We start from the raw sequence: 20222 nt of genomic DNA, 5'->3' as shown, positions 1-20222 counted from the left end.
AATCCCAATTAGATCAAATTCTCAACAGCCACCAGCCTCCCCACCTGAAGCAGATCATTGGCAGAAAAATAGCAGATAATGAGAAGATGGTTTTTACATCCCAGTGTAATAGTGGCTGAAGAATGCCAGACTGAGAAAGGAAACAGAATGACAATGCCACTTAACGTGGTGACACTTGTTTGTTAGGACAAACGAGTCACTGAGAAAAGTTACGATCTGTGTTCTGTCTTTTGAAAGGCAAGAGGGTGGGTAACATATTAGACATTTTTTTTATCAGAAAGCTTTGGTGTTTGGAGGGGGTCATCTTAAATTCACTTAAGGGGCTCACCTCATGTCTCAAAGCTATAAGACATGTAAGGCATACCTCTACTTAGTCATTGGCTTAATAAACATAGATATGTATATTTGCACTCATTGACACAGCTACCTGAACAAATAGTCCACAAAAGTCTGACAGTTATTTTTTTTCTCCAGCACTTAGGTGATTAGTGCTAATCACAAAATACTGGCCGATTATAACATCCTAGTTGCCACTAATTCTCCACATTCCTTGGAACCTCTGATTTTTAGCTGCCCAGTAAAAGACTTTATTTCCTAACCTCACTTGCAGCTGGGTGTGCCCTGTAACTAAATTCTGGCCAATACTCTGTAAGCGGGAATGTTGTATGGCACTTTCAGGAACCCCCTGAAAGGGCGGGGTTGTTGCTCCTTTGTCCTGATGCCTCAGGCAGGAACATGATGGTTCGGGAACTATTAGCATCTGGGCCATAAGCTCAGATGCCCTTGGTAGGTGTTGCAGCCTTGGGTTGCCTGCCTCTACACTTTTCTGTGAGGGAAGAATAAACTGTTAGTTTCAGCTGGGCCATGGCAGCTGACTCTAATCCTAACTAACACACCCAGGAAACGCTCATCATGTCTTTCACCTGCATCTATCTGTCTGCTCCGCAGTGTCTCATAACTTGCCAAAAGAAGGGCTATAACTCGGTTTCCTAAAACCCAAGTCATAGTTCTTAGTGACCTCATTTGAAGAGGAACGAGACACCCATTTACAGAGATATGAGTTATTCTAGACCTATGGCACATCCTCTTTGGGAACATCTTAAACTTTTCTGAGTTGTTCCTATGCCACATACCCGTGAAGGATGGCTCTTTGTTTTTTAGATATTATTTTTTCCTTCTAATTTTATATATTCAGTTGTTTGTGGTTTACCTCATTTTTTTAAAGTAGGTAATATGCATCCATGGAATAACATTCAAGTTGTATAAAAGGCCATAAATGAAAAGCAAGCTTCTTTCTCATTTCATCTCCCAGCCATACAATCTCCCCACCTGGAGAAAAATTGCCCTTCTCTTCCAGGAAGATTCTATGTATTTATCAGAGAATATGTATACATCATCTCTTTTTGCTCACAAACAGTAGCATATTATATACACTGTTCATCACCATACTTTTCACTTAAAAATGTAAGAATTGTTTTATACCAATTTAGAATTGACTTATTCTATTTTTGTTATAATACCTTATTTATTGTTTATGATTTACATGTAAGTTGATGGGCTGGGATGTCTTGCATTTTTTAACCACACATCCCACTAGCTCACTATTCTGTTGTGTGGATGTATCATAATTTATTTAACCAATGCTCCGTTGCTGGACATTTATATTGTTTCAGATCTTTTTCAAGTATCAACAATGCTGCAGTGAAGATCTTGGTACATTACTCATTTGAATTAGGTGTGAATAAATATATTAGCAGGACAAATTTCTAGACATGGGTGCTGAGTCAAGGGCAGGTGCATTTATTTTCTTATTTTTCTTAGTTTAATTATTTTAATTTTTATTTAAATTCCAGTTAGTTAGGGGCACCTGGGTGGCTCAGTCGGTTAAGCGTCCGATTTTGGCTCAGGTCATGATCTCATGGTTTGTGAGTTTGAGCCTGCATCGGGCTCTGAGCTGACAGCTGGGAGCCTGGAGCCTGCTTCGGATTCTGTGTCTCCTTCTCTCTCTGCCCCTCCCCAACTTGTGCTCTGTCTCTCTATGTCTCTCAAAAAATAAATAAATGTAAAAAAAATTTTTTTTAAATTCCAGTTGGTTAACATACAGCGTAATATTAGTTTCAAGTGTAGAATTCAGTGATTCACCACTTACATACAACACCTGGTGGGGGTGTGGGTAGGTCCATTTAGAATGAGGGTAGCTATCCCAAAGGTGCCCTTCATAGAGAGTGAACCAAACTTCTATCTACACTCCCATACAGCGTGCTTGTTCTCTACACCATCTCCAAAACAGAATACTGTTAAACTTTCTGACTCTCATAAGAGAAAATGGCATTTCACTATGCTTTAATTTACATTTTTACAACTTGTGAATGAGATCGAGTATTTCCTCATATTTCCATTTCTGGGAACCATTTATTTTTTGCTAATTTTCTATTGTGTTGTTGGTCATTTCTTATTGATCTGTGGGATCTCTTCCAATGTTGAAAGAATAGGCTTTTCACTGGGTGTTGTATGGAAACCAATTTGACAATAAATTTCATATAAAAAAAAAAAGAATAGGCTTTTGTCTGTGTAATACATTACAGCGTATTCGATATTATGCCATGTTTACTTTGCTTATGTTGTATCGTGGCCACATAGAATTAAAACAATAATTTTAGTTTGCTATGTCAATCTCTGCTTTTATGACTTTGAAAGTTGGGTCATATCTACAGGAGCATTCCTTACTGGAAGATTAAAAATAAAATCTTGGCATTTTCGTCTTCTTATTTATTTATTTTTAACAGTTTGCTTTCTGATCCAGGTGGAATTAATTTTGGTGTAATGAGTTAGGTTAGGAGTGTAACTTAAACTTTAAGATGACTACCCACTTGTCTTAATAAAACTTTCTAAATGATTGAGTTTGTTTTATAAATTTACCTTCTACTACAGGACAGATATAAAGAATGAACTAAAAGAAGTCACACACAGGGAACGGTGTATTTTATACTTTCATCTAGTACAAGGTAGGACAGTCATGTGAATTGTATATTCTTTTTTTTTTTAAGATTTTATTTTTTAAGTAATCTCTACACCCAAAGTGATGCTTGGATTTACAAGCCTGAGATACAGTGTTGCATACTCCACTGACTGAGCCAACCAGGTGCCCAATGAATCATATATTCTTGAACATATTTACGTGTACCCTTTATAGTTATAAGGAGAAATAATTTTTTTCTCAAATATGGAAGAGGGTATTATTCAGAATACCTGAGTGTCCTTTACACAAACGAAATTCAACAGAATGCTGACCTGTCCAAAATTTATGATTATGGTATGGTGCTGCAGAGGTCAGTGGGTACCTCTCACACAGATTCAGCACACTGTTCACATTCATCAAGATACTTATAGAGCCTATCAACTCAATTCTCACAACAACCCATTTCAAATTATTATGTGTCAGAGGCTTTTGAAATCTCTTGTAAGTGACTCAGGCTATGGTTAACCTGATAAAACTGTAACCCAAAAGATTCAAAGGTATATATACTGGTGGGAATAAAAATGCAAAGCTTTGGGGCGCCTGGGTGGCTCGGTCGGTTAAGCATCCGACTTCGGCTCAGGTCATGATCTCACGGTCAGTGAGTTCGAGCCCCGCGTCGGGCTCTGTGCTGACCGCTCAGAGCCTGGAGCCTGTTTCAGATTCTGTGTCTCCCTCTCTCTCTGCCCCTCCCCTGTTCGTGCTCTGTCTCTCTCTGTCTCAAACATAAATAAACGTTAAAATTTAAAAAAAAAATGCAAAGCTTTATCTTATTAACAGTATTGAGATACATGCAGTTTGGAGGAGCAAACATCTAGATGCTAGTGATAAAAAAAGTATTTTTGTAGTTGCGCAGATAACAGAAATACCTTACAAGTGTATTTCACACTTCAAAAAATGTTTTCTGATCCATTATCACATTTGATTTTCAAAAAACTCTCTAAAGCAGATCCATGTCATAACAAGGAAAAGAAACAAGACAAGGAAGTAGTCCTCAAAGAATTGTATTTTAAATGGATGAGATTCTTTGTTTTCTAGATTAAAAAAAAAAAATCCCATTACTTTACGATCCAGCAATCCCACTCGTCAGTATCTATCCAAAAGAACTGAAAGCAAGAACTTGAACAGGTAAATGTATACCTATGTTCACAGCAGCATTATTTATAATGGCCAAAATGTGGAAGCAACCCAAGGGTCCATCAACAGATAAATGGGTAAATAAAATATGGTATATACATATAGCAGAATATTATCCGGCCCTAAAAAGTAAGGAAATCCTGTCACATGCTGTAATGTGGATAAACCTGGAGGACATTGTATTAAGTGAAATAAGCCAGTCACACGAAGACATATACTCTATGACTCCATTTATGTGAGATATCTAGAGCAGCCACATCCACGGTAAGAGAAAGTAGAATGGTGGTTTCAAGGGATTGGGGAGAAGGAAAAATGAGGAATAATTGTTTAATGGCTATAGCTTCAGTTCTGCCAAATGAACAAGTACTAGAGATTATACAGCAGTGTGAATATACTTCACAAGTTTGAACTGTAGACATAAAAATGGTTAAGGTGGTAAATTTTGTGTTATGTGAATCTTCCACAATAAAAAAACAAACGGTCTTTTCCAAGCACCACATCTCACAAACCTGTCCAAAAACTTCTTCGTTAACAGTGAAAGTGAGGTCTAGGATATCTGTGATGTTGTTGTCCTTCATCCATTGCAAACTCTGGTGAAATTCCTCATCCAGATATTCCAGATCACTTAAATCACAGGGCCTGGATGCATCCCAAGGGTGAAAGGTAAACAGATTGTTAAACAAACGGCTGCCCAGACCTGGCTAAAACAATATACACTGAGTCTAACAATTTGTACTTTTGAATACATTGATGAATCTTTCCATTCATTCAATGCTTGTTTTTGTTTTTGCGAATGACAGTAATAAACATGGGATAGTTACGGACTCAGGAACTCTTGATGGCAATTGGATAAAAGTTTTTTTAAAACATTTAAAAACAACTAAGTTTTAGATCAATTCTACTTAGTAGTGTAATGCAAAGTTTGTAATGTTACTGTAATTATTTATATAAATTGATTCATATCCTTTATATGATGTTATAATTGTCTACTCCTATGCTTACATAAAAACTCCAAATGCCTTTTTATTGTACTAAAAGGTTTATGTGATATCTAAGCATTCAGGAAAGTGAACAAACAGGAATGGTTAGGGCAAAACAGGGACAAAGGGTCAGTGGTGCCAGGGAGGTCAGCGACTGTTGTCCCATAGCAGGGCTGCGGACCATGGCCTGCAATACACTTACAGTCTCAGGAGTGCCTTATAGAAGGGCCTTGTGAAGAAGGCATCAAGAAGGTACTGATGGATCAAAGCCAGGCCTAGGATCCGACCACTAAACCTGAACCTGGAACACAGACAAGGCAGAGCAATTTAAGGCCAGGTAGAAATTTACACTGTTAAAAACTTCAATTTGTATTTGTGTTTGATGTATTTCTTGATAATACTCATTGTAAGTTGTTTAAGGAATTTGCCAATTAATGACACAAGGGAGGTACCCATTCTCCTTCTTCTCTTTACTCTTTACCATAAACAATGCCTATGTGCTTGGTATGTGCTAAAGGAACCCTCCTTTCCCCCAAGTACCAGAATAGAGTCATTAGGCTGGAATTCTCTCCTCAGAACTGATGGTATAAGGACCCAAGAGAAGAAATGCACTGTAAAGGGGAAGTCTGGAACCTAGATGAACAGTCCACATTGAACCTGAGGAGGACCTGAACCCAAGACACAGAAAATTTTTTTGGACTGTCCATCCTTATCTGTTCAGATATTCCAGAGATACCACCTGAACGTCAAATGTGCACCTGATACCTGCCAAGAGGTGGAGAATTTGAGTATGAGTCCCATATGGCAGTTGTGCTTACAGTCAGTGGGAAGAGTTACATTGAATCACATTGTGATAAGCAATAAGCTGAGTCGACATTGCTATTAAATACTGCCAGCCACATGCAAACAAAGAACAGGTCTCTGCTGGAAGAATTGGTCCTGTAGATCTAGCTACCTCCAGATGTAAGGGCCTTTACCGATTTAAATCCTTGTTGGGGCAAATCCTGGGATTTTTTTCTAATATCCTGGAAGTTTTGCTAATAACCTGCTTGGCTGAGTGCTGAGGCTCCCTTGGTCCCATTGTGACCCTGCTCCACAACCAGATTCTTATCTGCTTGGTCTAACACCCTGGTTTCCTCACTGTGTGGGCCTTGCCCATCTCTGGCTCCTATGTCCATATAACAGGGGTCTCCCTGGTCTCTTTCCATCTAAGTAGGTTTTTCACCTAAGTGTGAACTTAATTGTGATTTTTCAGATGGTCTTAGTTGGAATTTCCAATTAACCCATCTTTACTACCTTTCATGAAGTTCTTTTGAGGCTCAGAAGATTTCCTACTCTTTACTATAAAAATTGTTTAAATTAATAGATCATCTGATCCCATAGAATAAGCATAATTATAAATAACACTTCAAATTGGCAATATTTCTGGGGCTCCTGGGTGGCTTAGTTGGTTAAGGGACGAACTTTGGCTTAGATGATAATCTCACAGCTCCTGAGTTCGAGGCCCACGTCGGGCTCTGTGCTGACAGCTCAGAGCCTGGAGCCTGCTTCTAATTCTGTGTTTCCTTCTCTATCTTTCCCCTGCCCTGCTCACACTTTGTCTCTCTTTCTCTCTCTCAAAAATAAAAACATTAAAAAAATTTTTTTAAAAACCCAAAAAACAAAGAAAAAAAAACAAATTGGCATATTTCAGGTGGTCAATTGTATTTGCAGGAAACAACATGGAAATATTAACATAGAAATATTATTGACTCCAAAGAGACTAGAGGTGAAGGGAAGCTCAGTGAAGGCGTTTGGGCTGCACCGTGGATGGAGAAGTTCATAGGATAATTAGACATCTTGGAGTCCTTGAGTCCTTGTGGCCAGGGTGCCCCACCAGTGCTTCATCCCTCAGTGCTATCTCCTGCCCTGCCCAATCAGTCCCAAACATGGTTACCACAATCCTGTTTACTTCTATTCCAAAATATGCTTACCCATTCTAACTGTACTCTAAGCATTACAGCTGATAATTCTAGCATGATGGTGGGGTTGGTGACCATCCAGATGGAGATGACCAAGGACACCCAAAGCAGAAAGACAGCAAAGATCAATACAGGTGCCTGGCTAAGTACCCTCCTCATTTGGAGGTGGCCCCAAAGGGCCTACTAAAGAAATATTGTAATCTCAGCAGGGAGTAAGTACCCACAGATATGGAGTAGATAAAAATATTACACAAAAATCCAAGTTTCAACTCAATGTTGAAAAAATGGAATATTTCAACGAATTGTGAATTTTCTAACAAAACATAAAATTATTCAAATCTATTCAAGAAGAAGTAGAAAACTTAAATAGACCAATAACGACAGTGTGAACTAGAAAATTATAAGGAAAAAGGACTTCTACAAAATTGATGCTGGGAATGGATATATATACCCATGTATTTAAAGACATAGTCTTTCAAACCCTCCACAGATAGAAAACTCCCTTGCTATATAAATAGTTCAGATATCAGAAAAGTATAGAAAACTCAGTTCATCATTATGAGTTACATCACCATAACTTGAATCTGGAAAAGAGCAAAAGAAAGAAAACTAAAGACATCTCACTCATACATTAAAAAAATCATAAATAAAACACCAGAACCTACCAATCCATTCCCAGAACAATGCAAAGTGATTAAAGATATTTGATTTTAGGAAACTGAGGACAGTGTAATATTAGGTATTCTATTATTAGAATAAATTATGATGTCAAAAGACAAAAGTCATATGGCATTTTGGTTGTTGTTAGAAGCTGAAAAGTTAGTTATTAGTATCTGCCATCTATCTCTGAGGAAAAAAATCTTTGTAGTAACCAGGATGAGGAGAATCCTTCCCTACCATAATGAGGAACATCTATCTCAGCACACTATTTAACAGTAAAAACACAGAAGGATGCTGGTTACCACCACCCTTTACAATATGCCTGGTATGTGACCTCGTGCAAGGACTTAACTACCTGATTTCCATTTCCTCTTCTGGAAAACTGCACTCTTTAAATGATACCATTGTCTTATTTTATGTGGGCTTCCAACACCAACTTGTGGTAATTAGAAATATTTCAGTTTAAGTAAACTTCAACTAGCTTAAGCCAAGGGGAAATTCTTTATAAGTCCCTAGTGGTGTCTCACAGAATCCAGGGTCAGGAATGCAGTTGGGCATCAGAAAAATGAGGGACTCAAGTGACTTCTCCCTTCTGCATCCACCTTTTCCCTTTGGCTCGTCTCTGTGCACATCTGCTCCCTTCTTCTCTCTTGCCATCAACGCTTCTCATGGTTTTCATCCTGGAGTTCAAGAGCAACTTGAGTCTCTTTGTCCTAGGTCCAAATTTCCAGCATGATTTCTTGCTTGTTGCAACTCAGGTTGGATGCTCACCTTGGATCAATTGTAAGTGATCAGGAAAGCAAGGTCTGGGGAGGATATCTCAGGGTTTGGTGTCTTGCTCAGCACTGTGCAGCAAAGATCACCACTGCCTACCTCTCAACAAAGGGCTGTGACCAGATGGAGTGTGGCAGATGGCATGGTTTCTAGCACAGCGGACTTGCAATGCAGACCACCAATAGACAGTTGTTTGTTTGCTTTGCAAGGAGTAGACCATAAGACGGAATTTCTAAAGACCAAATTATACTGGTTTCACAGTATAGGCTGACGCAGGCCACTAGTAAGCTCTAGATATTTTTTTTGTAGCTGTGCAAGCAATCTATGATAATGTGGTTTGGCTTTGCATAAACACAGACAAGATGGCTCATGGCCAGACCAAAATACATATAGTAAGATATATTCCAGAGTGATGAACTGTGATCTAGAATGAGTTTGTGTAAAGCACAATACAACTGTACAATTGAAACCCAATACAATAGCTTAAAAAGCATAGATTGGAATGGAAAGCCGCCTTTACCAGTTGATGAATTGCCATGGTGCTTAATTTCATTTATGAGAAAACATCTTCTAGTGATCCCGCACTTCCTTTATTTACCTCATTTAGCTTGAACAATTACTTGTTGGGAGAGTGATTGTATGTGTTGTTACAAATGTGTAGGAATTATGAAATGGAAAGAAATTATGTCTCTTTACTTCTGTATTAATAATTGAAGAAATTATGCACATAATTTATTTTATTTTTTTTATTTTAAAGTGTTCTTTTTTTAATGATTATTTATTTATTAAGAGAAAAAGAGAGACAGAAAGTGAGTCAGGGAGAGGAAGAGGGAGGGAGTCACAGAATCTGAAGCATGCCCCAGGCTCTAAGCTGTCAGCATAGAGCTCGAACTCATGAACTGTGAGATCATGACCTGAGCTGAAGTCCGATGCTTAACTGACTGAGGCACCCAGGTGCCCCTACTGTGCACATAATTTAAGCAAAAAAATAAAAATAAAAATAAAAAGTTTGTTTTGATCTAAGTTACTTGGCACAAATGGGTTTTTTTTTTAAATGTTTATTTATTTTTGAGAGAAAGAGAGTACAAGTGGGGCAGGGGTAGAGAAAGAGGGAGACAGAATCCGAAGCAGGCTCCAGGCTCTGTGTTGTCATCACAGAGCCCAATGCAGGGCTTGAACTCACGGATCCTGAGACCATGCCCTGAGCTGAAGTCGAATGCTTAACTGACTGAGCCACCCAGGCACCCTGGCACAAATAGTTTTAAGGACAGATAAAAGTAAGTCACTACAGGGGGCACCTAGATGGCTCAGGCAGTTAAGCATCTGACTTCAGCTTAGGTCATGATCTTGCGGTTTGTGGGTTCGAGCCTTGCGCTGGGCTCTGTGATGACAGCGCAGAGGCCTGGAGCCTGCTTCCGACTGTGTGTTTCCCTCTCTCTCTGCCCCTCCTCCTCTCATGCTCTGTCCCTCTCAAAAATAAACATTAAAAACAAACAAAAAAAAGTAAATTGCTACAGAAGTACGAGATTATGCCTTCCCTGCCTGTGAGTATGCATGGGTCACTTTAATATCCAGGCCCCAAGCCCCCGTTGCAGAGCCCCCATGAGGCCCCCATTGCAGGGCCTCCATCCTTCCTTCCTCCTCAGGGACCCCATAAGGAGTCTCATCAGATACTGCAGACCAGCCTAGCTCTCGGGGTGTGGCCCTGTTCCTCCTTCTTTGCTGGGCCGCCATTCTTAAAACCGTACTGATCTCAGCAAATCCCAGAGATAGTTAATGTGCTGCATGTTCTGGTGCCACTGCCATCGACCCCCAGGCTGCTGCCCAAGATCTACGCTTTGAAGAGAATTGTGCTCATTTTTATTTTGCTGGTAGGGAAACAGCTCCTTGGTATTGACCTGCTCTGGTAGAGGGACTTCACAGCGCAGTTTCTGGGGACCTGAGAGTTTCCTGGGACTCTTTTTGAAGTGCATTCATTGTCCTTTAATTCCTAGGCTGGCAAAGCCATGGTGGGCCTAGGGAGCAGCTACCACCCCTCATTCACATCTCCAGCTCAGGCTTGCTGGCCACTCAGGCTTGCTGTGCCATTTTTCTGCTTCTCTTGAGCTGTGTTATTTCTGAGGACCCCAGATTCCCTGGTCACACTTGCTTTTTGTTGGCTTCCCTTTGCAAGCATATCAGACATGCCCACATGTGTTCAATTCCATTGAGGGACACCATTCAACTTCTCTTCACAGGAGGGACCTCGGACCCCAGGTGAATCAGCGGGTGCAAGTGCAGACAGCATGGAGATATCTGAAGACACGAGGAGACAAGGCATCTCCCTCAACTGCATGTACCAGGCATGTCTAAATCCACACACCAGCTATACCATGGCAGGTCCCACAGGGGCCCTTCCCCTTGTACCAGATGGTGGGTCTCAACCTTTCCTCCATTCCAGCCACTTGAAGGATACAGCACTCTGATGGGTCAGGAGTGGGGCCTCCTTGCATCAGTAATCCTCAAGTTGTGGGAAGACAGAGTTTCCCTCTAGCTCCACCTTGCATGTAATATTAAAACTCCCCAGGATATTCAGATATGCCAGCACCTTAAGATATATTCCTGACTTTTTAAAAACACAGAAGCCATTTTTCCTATTTGTTTACTGATCAGAGATGAATCCACAGAAACCCATTTGGACCCAAGACACCACAAACATATGATCAATGTAGCAAAATACCAAGAACTCTATATTTAATAGAAAAAAAAATCACTTCTATTGAGAGCCAATCAACAACGGGTTTCACTGGTAAGAAGGAATGGTCTGTTTTCCTTCAGGGGAAGAATATGCACAGCTTATAAGCAGACTTATCGACATAACCCCACCAACTTTGTGATTTGTAGAAATAGCACTTGGACCCTAGTTCTTTCCCATGCATTGATTTTCCATGCATTGCAAGTTTCTGTTATTGGCGTCATCGACACTTACCCTCCTGCCAAATCAAACCAAACCAAACGAAACAGAATTGGGCATTTTTTAGTGTAAAGAAAAATATGAACAACATAGAAAATACCAAATAAAAGTACATCAACTCCATTGCATGGGGGGACATCTTTCACCCTGATGGGTCTTTCCCCTGCGTATCCCTGGATGAGCACAGACACACTTGTGTGTGTTTATGGGGTTGCCTTGACACTCCTGCTCCTCTGCAGCTTCCTCTTTTCACACCACAGGACAGCTCAGAGGCCCTCACATATCTGCAAATATAGATTTTCATCGTGAGATTTAAGTAAACTGGCAAAGTATTACATTTCATAAATGTTCTTCACTTGGTTTGGCCCCTCCTGCTCTGATGGAAACATAAGTATTTCTCATCTTTATCCATCTGCTCACAGGTATTGGGGGAGGCAGCATGCAGCCAGTTAACTCTGGGACCATCAGAGGACTTTTGAAATGGGCAGATGTCAGTCTTCAAACAGCCTTCTCAATACCTCACTAGATGTCTGGAGGATGAACGGAGTTGCCTCTGTTCTCATAAAGACATGGAGGAAGATTATGGCAGGAGATCTAAAAGGAACCAATGTTACTGGCACGGATTTATCTCAGTTCCATCTGCATTTTGTTCATTTTAGTGAGTTCAAAAGGTAATGGAGTTTCACACTTTCTAGCACATCTTCCCATGTGGCTTAAAGGCCCAACAAAGACTTGTCTCCCCTTGAATGTATTATTGTTTGTTGACTCATTACTCTTTGGGCTGTTTGCTAATAATTCAAAACAGGCAATTTGGTGGGAAAGAAAAAACTGTCAGTTCTGGTGTCAGGCTGCCTCAGTTTAACACTTCTGACCTGTGTGACTTTGGACAAGCTGCTGAGCATCCATGAGCCTCAGTTTACTCATCTGCAAAATGGGGGTCAGGATGGTACCGCTTGTATAGAGCAACTGCTAAAACACTAAAAGACTCTGTCCAAGGACTAGTGGAGGTCAGTCTACCTGGGTATTTAATACATATGATCTGCAGATCCCTTATACCAGGCTCAGAAGCCCAGGGCTGTACACCCGTGCTGGATTGAAGGATGAGAATTGGACTAAGCCAGTGGACTAGTCTGCTGTTTGCTGCTGCTGCAGAACCGCAAGCTTTTGCTCTGTTTACACATAGCATTCAGGCGTCACAGTGCATGATTTGTTGAAATGAATTAAAAATTATCATCTGATTTTATCCCAGTGGAGCACAACTAAACAAGCCTACTGAAAATTTCTGAAACATCATAGATCACTTGATGCCTGTTGATTAGGTTAATTGCTCACATTCCCAGTATTGATAGCAGGTCTCTAGTCAAGAAGAAAGCAAGAAAGACTGAACTGCAGAGGAGACTAGGTGACTGAGGCGACGTATTGAAAGACGTGGTGAATGTTTTACACCAAGAAGCCGACATAGCAGGTTTCTTCCTCCTTTCCCCTCTCCCTCTTCAATCTCTCCAATGGAACTTTGCGTGAGAGCATGTTTTAGCAGGAAGGTATTATGTAATGATTTCACAGTGTATTTTTCAACTGATTCTTTAAACAAAAACAGTTTGTGCAATGGCAAAAAATTTAGTCAGGAAGTTTAGGAGAGGAATTTCTTGTTCACAGGCTGAATTTAGGGTAGTGAAAGCAGATGGCTTGCCAAGGGAAGAAAATAAAAGACCAAATGACACCTTGGAAGGACAATTTGGAAAGTGAAACGAAACACTCTTAAAAGGCTTCTAATTAATCCCTTTATATAAAAGTGATATAAAAATGGAATAAAACCCTCAGTGCACTATCCAGGCAATATGCTAAGTCTAAAAGATTCTGTAGTATGTATCTGGCATTAAACTTGCCCCCCTAATAATTGTCTCAAGGTGTTGTTGGGTTTGGTGATCTTCTCATTTTCTTCTTGACTTATAAGTAAGCCTTCAGTCTCCCTCTGTGTGACTCTGGTTTCTCTGGTTTCTGGATATTTTGATGCAACACTACTCAGCATCACAGAGGCCCCTTGCATCAGCTTCAGCCTTGAAAGACCCAAAGCTGACCCCATCTCCTGGCCTTCCTGCCTAGAAAGGTAATCAGATTATTGAGTAATCAGTAAATTGAGAACAGTAAAGAGGCTGGACACTTGGTTATAACATGCTTGGCTCTTGCTGCCTTTGGTGAGGGGATAGCAACTGGAGTAGATGTGGGAACATCTGGCAGGAAACAGAGATTTGACCCAAATCCAGTACAGTTTTCAGACTTTGGAGGCCTCTTCCAAATGCCACAGCATCTCCTGGAGCAAAAACACCTGTCAGAAGCAACAATGTACTGGCAAATCCGGGGGGCTCAAAATCATTTTGTTGAATCAATGAATGAGGCCATAGGGCTGCTAAAACTACACCCATGCCAGAATGCTCCCAGAACACCATCACAATGGCCTCCTTCCCAAGCTGTGACTCTGTGACTGCACCCACCTGTGCCCTGCCTAGCACTTGCAGACTTGACAGCAGGTGGTTTGTATCAGCTGAATTCTAGAAGGCTCTCTCTACAGAAACCATGTTTTCCATTCCTGCTACTTTCTTGACTGTCTTAGGTCACTGGTAATTGACCAGACTTGTGGGGTTAAAGTCTTTTAAGAGGTCTCAAAAGAATAGAACTGGTTCCTCAACTGCAGCACTATTGACTATTGCTGTCCAATGCACTCTAAGATGTCTGACACTAACTGTGGCCTCTACCCACTAGATGCCAGTACTTGCTGAGATAACCCAAATTGTCCCCAGACATTGCTCAATGTCCCTTGGTGGAGATGGCGGCAAAGCCATCCTCTCAGGGGAAGAATATCCAATTAGGTGATAAGAGTCTCCTTTCTAACTGACACATAGGCACCACTTGCCTCTCCTGGACCTTCTGAGGCAATGAGGTTCACCAATCTTAAGGCTTTATGCTCTACTCTGCAATACCTGGGCAGTTGTTCAGTACTCCTAGAATCTCTAAGTATACCTTCCTACTCCACCAGATGTTATTTTAGACTCCCACCAGGAACTTGGCCTCTAGGTTTCTCTTGGGGAACCGATGGGAGGCAAGAATGATTCTTTCCAAGAGCACCAGACTGTGTCATTCTTTCTGAGCAGATGACACCTGATCTGAATTAAGCCTCCAAGAGAATGAGCATTATAAGCTCGGGGAACAGCAATGTCCAAGGGGGACACATACAGTTTGTTTGAATAACAGAGAAGAGCCTAGTGTGACTGGACTGCAGAGAGACAAAGGGGGAATGGTAGAACACGAGTTTGGAGAGATACCCAGGGGGCAGTCCATGGTGAGGACTTAGGATTTTATCCAAAGTGTGACAGGAATCCACTGGAGATTTCATGTAGGGTCTATGAATGAACTGATTGATATGCTGAAATGATCACTCTGGATGCTGTGTGGAGAGAGGTGAGTCTGGCAAGAGTGGAAGCAGAGAGAACAGTTTAGAGGTTCCTGCAGTAATCCAGATGGGTGATGATGGTAGCTTACACTAGGTTGTGATAGTGGAGGCGATGAAGTCAGATTCAGGATGTATTTTCACGATAGAGCCAAGAGGATTTGTTGATGGACTGGATGGGAGATGTGAGAAAAAGAGAGACACCAAAGACATTCCATGATCTTGGACCAGAGCGATTGTGTAGATTGTGGTGCCATTTATCAAGATGGAAAACACCAGAAGAGAAAGTTGCAGGAAAAACTTGAGAGTTCTCTTTCAGACATATTAGGTTTGTCACACCCATTAAATATCTGGGTAGAGCTGTTGAGTAGGCATCTGTACCAATGAGTCAGTACTTCCGGGAACAGGGCCTGGCTGCAGATATTAATGTAAGGGTTGGTAGGATGTAGATTGCAGTTGTAGTTATGTAGCTGGATAGGATTTCCCCAAAGAAGTGTATGCAGATAGAGAGGTGGGCCAAGGGCTGAGCATTCATGGATCTGAAAGATGAAGAGGCACAATAAAATATATTGAGAAGAAATGGCAATGAGTTTGGAGAGGAACCAAGAGAACATGTTTTGGGATGGAGACAGAGACCAACTGTGTCAAGTGCCTCTGAGATCAGGTCACAGGAAATCTGAGAGCTGCCCAGTGGATTTGGCAACCTTGATGAGAGCTGTTTCCGCGGGGGTAAAGGGGAGGAAAGGCTAGCTAGAGAGAATGGGAGAAGAGGAAGTGGACAAAGTAAGCACAGATACTCTATATGAATGTGTCCCTAAAGAGGAGCAGTAAATCAGAGTCGTAGGTGGAAAAGGGTGTGACACCAAAGAAGGCTTGGGTTTATTTTTCACATGAGAGAAATTAAGGTGTGTTCATGAATTTCCAATTTCAACAAATTTACTGAGTGCCTTCTATGTATGAAGTGTGTAGAAAGATGACAAAGGTAAATGTTCATTCTGAAGAGTTTACAGGACAGTAGGAGGAGAGACATAACAATGCAGCATTTCATTGCCACATGAGATGTGCTGTAGAAAAGTACACAGGGTGTGTGAAAACACAGAGGAAGGACACTTGCTGATTTGGGAGGGATTAAATCTAGGCAGGGTTCCTGGAGGAAGTGATGACTGAGGTAAGCTTGGAAGAATGAGTAGAAATTAGATCACTTTAAGGCAGGGAAGGGGTTTCCAAGAAAATAAAATCACGTGAGGAAAGAGGCAGGAAATAGAATGGAATGTGTTTAGAAACGCATGCAATTCATGATGACTAGAGCACAAAGAGTGAGGAGGGGCAAGATTAGGCTGAAGAAAGAGGAAGTAGGAGGTCCTGCAAGGTCTTATTTTCCACGCCAATAAACTCAGCCTTTAAGTCATAGAGAATGGGGACCCACTGAAGGGTTCAAGCAAGGGAGTGATATATTTGGCTTGTGATTTAAGAAATCAGTCTGCAGTCAAATGGAGGGTAGACTTGAGGAGGGCAGATAGGAGGGTGTATTAAGTATGTTCAGGTCATTGTGAGAAAAATTTTGGAGGTAAAAATGTCAGGACTTGGAGCTTTATGTGAGTAGAAGAAGGGAAGGATGGTAGGAGGTGGTTCATGGGAGAGATTAGATGCTAACTTGGAGGAGGATCAAGATAAAGATGTCTAGTAGGTATGTGGATAAAAGAGTCTGCAGCTCAACAGAGAGGTCAGGCTACAAATAGCTTTAGAATTCATATTGTAACATGGAGAGAACTTTATAAAACTATAAACTTTGATTCTATTGTTATATTTTTATAGAATTATATCTATCTTCCCATCTATCCAACCGCCTATAAAATATCATGGAAGGACTTGAGACAAAATATTAATAGTACCTACTTCTGTGTGGAGATATTTCCTTATGTGAATTAAATTTCTTACAATGAATGCACAATCTGATATTTTAAATTATATATGTTTATTTATGTAAAAAATATGTAAGTTAAAGTTTCCATTAAGGGAAGGACTGATGTTCACTGGGTTTGTTGATTAGGTGCTCATAGAAAGGGCAGTTTTGGTGACGAAACTGATCTGATACTGATCTGATACTGACATCAGATTCAGTAGGAGATTGAATGAGGGAAAGGAGTCATAACCAGGGGGAGAAGGTAAACTATAAAGATGGATGAGAAAGAGAAAATTGCTGGAGCAAGGGTATGGAGGAGATGGGAGCAGATGGATCCAGAGCCTAAGTGGAAGGGTCTGTCCTGAACAGGAGGAGGGCAATGCTGAGAAGGTGTCAGCACTGGGAATTTGTAGCTGGGGTGGGAACTTGAGGTGGTCACCTCAGTGTTTCTACCTTAGTAGGATCTGAAGTCATCTCCCCAAAGTGAAAAAGTCTGGTTGGTAGGGGCTTTCAGGCCAGTGGAATGCAAGACTCATCAGTCCAAGGACTGGTGAGCTTTGCTGTACAACCTGCTGAGGTCAAAGAGTGTGATTTAGGACTGTACCATTTCTCAGGATTATTTCATTTTCTTTGGTTCTAGAGGTACAGGAGACAGCTCTGGCACTGAATGTGGGAGAGTGTGTTTTGACATTGAACCAAGGTGGCGTTTTGCCCATCAGATGGAGTGTAAGCATGGAGGCCTGGGGTGAAGGGAGCCATGCCAGATGGGAAGGAGATGGCAAGTCTGAGGCGCAAATGAACTTGGTGAGCAGCTGTGATGGGGGAGGAGGTGGGAACACTGGCTTTAGAATGATTGATGGTAGGATTTTAGAGTTTTCAATTTCAAATATGGCACAGTTCTGGGTGATAATGAGTCTGGGAGAGCCATTATGGGAGCAGGTGGATGAAGTGCAATGTAGGTCAAGGCCTCTGGGGTTAGGGAAGTTAGGTCTATTCTCTACACCCACCTTTATTTACATAATGTTTCAAGGAATGTGTAAAGAATCCCCTCCTTCATATTGCCAAAGTTGTTTAAATATTGCATATGCGAGGCATTTTTATTTGGTTTTCATAGCGCCATGTGTAAGGAAACAGTGTTGCTGAGAAACCTTGAAATTTTCCTTATCTGCCATGAAAGAGACTCTGCCAACACAAGATAATGACAGGATATTATCTTCTGATTGCTAATTAGCAACTAAAATGAATGTCTAGCCCTGATGCCTGCCAAGTGCCCGCTATTAATATCAGCCTTGCAGGGGGCAAACGAGTAAGAACAAGGCTGCTTGTTCCTCAACATGGCGGCCAAATGAACGACTTCTTTTTAGAGAAATCTCTTCTAGAAGTATATAATGCAAATTATCTGTGTCTGTAGTGGGTTGAATGTTGCCCCCCAAAAATATACATCCACTTCCTAAACCTTGGAATCTGGGAATGTGAACTTATTTGGAAAAAGGGTCTTTGCAGATATGATTAAGGATCTCAAGATGAGATCACTTGGAATATTTACATGGGCCCTAAATTCACTGACAAATGTCCTTACTAGAGACAGAAGACAAGACATAGAAACAGGGGAAAGGCCACAAAAAGACAGAAACAGAGATTGGAGTGACAGCCACAAGCCAAAAAGTGCTTAGAGCCACCAGAAGCTGAATGAGGTAAGAAAGGATTCTCCTCTAGAGACTTCAGAGGGAGCATGTCTTTACCAACACTTTGATTTTGGGATTCTGGCCTCCAGACTAAGAATGTCCAGTCTGTGGTAATTTGGTATGGCAACCCTAGGAAAGTAATATTGAGCACAAATATAGAATCCAAAAATCCTCTTCTTCAGGTTTCTGGAATGCATATTGTATATTCTCAATAAGCATATTGTTATGTAGTTTGTAAGTTGATCCACTAAAGTCATAATATTTAATTTTATGAAAGAACAAAATTTATCTAATTTTGAATGAGACATGGAGTCTAGTTCCATGCCCAGAATTATGCAGAAAAGTTGGCCGAAAAGGGCTGCTTGCCTGGATCACTAAAATACTCTCAAATCTGCTATATTCTCATCTAACTGAGTAACTTAGGAAAGTTAAGTTTCAAAAATCTTAATTATCTGAGCTACACAGAGCAGAGAATATAGGAATAGCAATGTCGCTGTGCTCTAAGCAGAATCCACAATGCCTAATGGACCCTTTAAACGTTACGTCCCTCTCTTGCCTATGACTCATTGAGCAATGCACAACATTTCACTAAAACTCAGGTTAAAAAATAATCAATTTGATATTGCTTAAACAACTATTAGGCCTGCTTGCCTTCTTTCCGAAAAATCATAATGAGGTACCTACCATTTTTGGGCACTGGCTGGTTGTTGGCCTACTTGAATGAACACAACAGAAAAGGCTCCCAAGTTCCCATGGAGCATACTATCTAGCGACTTAGGGTTCAGGAAATTATTAGAATTACTGAAAGCCTCAACTACAGTGACATTCTTTAATTTTCATGTGACTGGCAAAATAACAGTGGCTCTGACAACACCGAGTTCTACACATGTACTGATGTAACCAGGAAAGCAGGGTGACTTGAAGCTACTTAAGTAATTGGTTCTGAATTAACTGTATTGATAGAGGGAGAGTATGGGAAACATAAACCAAACAAAATAATAAACAAATATGATATTGAGGCTTGCAACTATGTTTTATTTGGCTTCAGTGTTTTGAAGATTTATCTGGTAACTGTACTTTTCTTTAGATGATAGAATTAGTTGATATTCTTTGAGATTATAATATAAAGACAAAGTCCATAGGAACCTGGACAGTAGGGAAAGCCAATTTTGGGGTCTACATTTTTTACTCATCATCTGAAACCTGGAAGCCCTTCTTGCCCTTTTTGCCCTTAAAGATCCCAAAGTCCCAAGGCATCTGCCCAGCCTATGCCTGGGGGTCTGTCTCCTGGATCATATTAGATATTTCCTTAGAAACCAATGATCTCCCTCCTCAGATCACTTGGATCCCTTGATCCTGTTCTCAACTTGATTAAGGTTAAACATCTGTCCCTGGCTCACCTCTGCAAATGTCATTCTCAACACTTTTTCTCAAACAGCTTTACTATTTTCAATTTAGGAAACCCATTCTAGGTGGTTCACATTGATCCCAACCCTCTGTTCACTCCAGTTTCTGTTGCTGCCAAACTCCACCCTTCCCCCTGCCATGAATATACATCTCATCTCACGAGATTGAGGCAAAACAGAAAACAAACCTCTATATTTTCACATAACTTATGTCTCTTTCAGTTTCTTTCAATAGACAAGGTGCTATTGACTCTCTTAATTCCATTCAGTATTTAAATAAATCAGAAAATGAACAAATTTCA

General features: G+C 40.8%; 1 protein-coding gene across 4 annotated transcripts in view; it reads right to left on the bottom strand.

Annotated features, from left to right (window-relative positions):
* HECW1 (HECT, C2 and WW domain containing E3 ubiquitin protein ligase 1) overlaps positions 1-20222 on the bottom strand; it is a 420473-nt gene that overhangs the window by 18449 nt on the left and 381802 nt on the right. For all 4 annotated transcript variants that reach the window (XM_053218663.1, XM_053218662.1, XM_027071594.2 and 1 more), the window contains 2 exons: positions 5336-5434; positions 4663-4792 (listed from right to left, as the gene is read on the bottom strand). In XM_053218663.1, coding sequence (XP_053074638.1) covers positions 4663-4792; positions 5336-5434 — 229 coding nt within the window. The remainder of the gene's footprint in view (positions 1-4662; positions 4793-5335; positions 5435-20222) is intronic.

The sequence above is a fragment of the Acinonyx jubatus genome, chromosome A2 (assembly GCF_027475565.1).
Source record: "Acinonyx jubatus isolate Ajub_Pintada_27869175 chromosome A2, VMU_Ajub_asm_v1.0, whole genome shotgun sequence".
In the NCBI taxonomy this organism is placed as follows: Eukaryota; Metazoa; Chordata; class Mammalia; order Carnivora; family Felidae; genus Acinonyx; species Acinonyx jubatus.
Note: the sequence above shows the minus strand (reverse complement) of the source record. Positions and strands in the feature narration are given on the sequence as shown.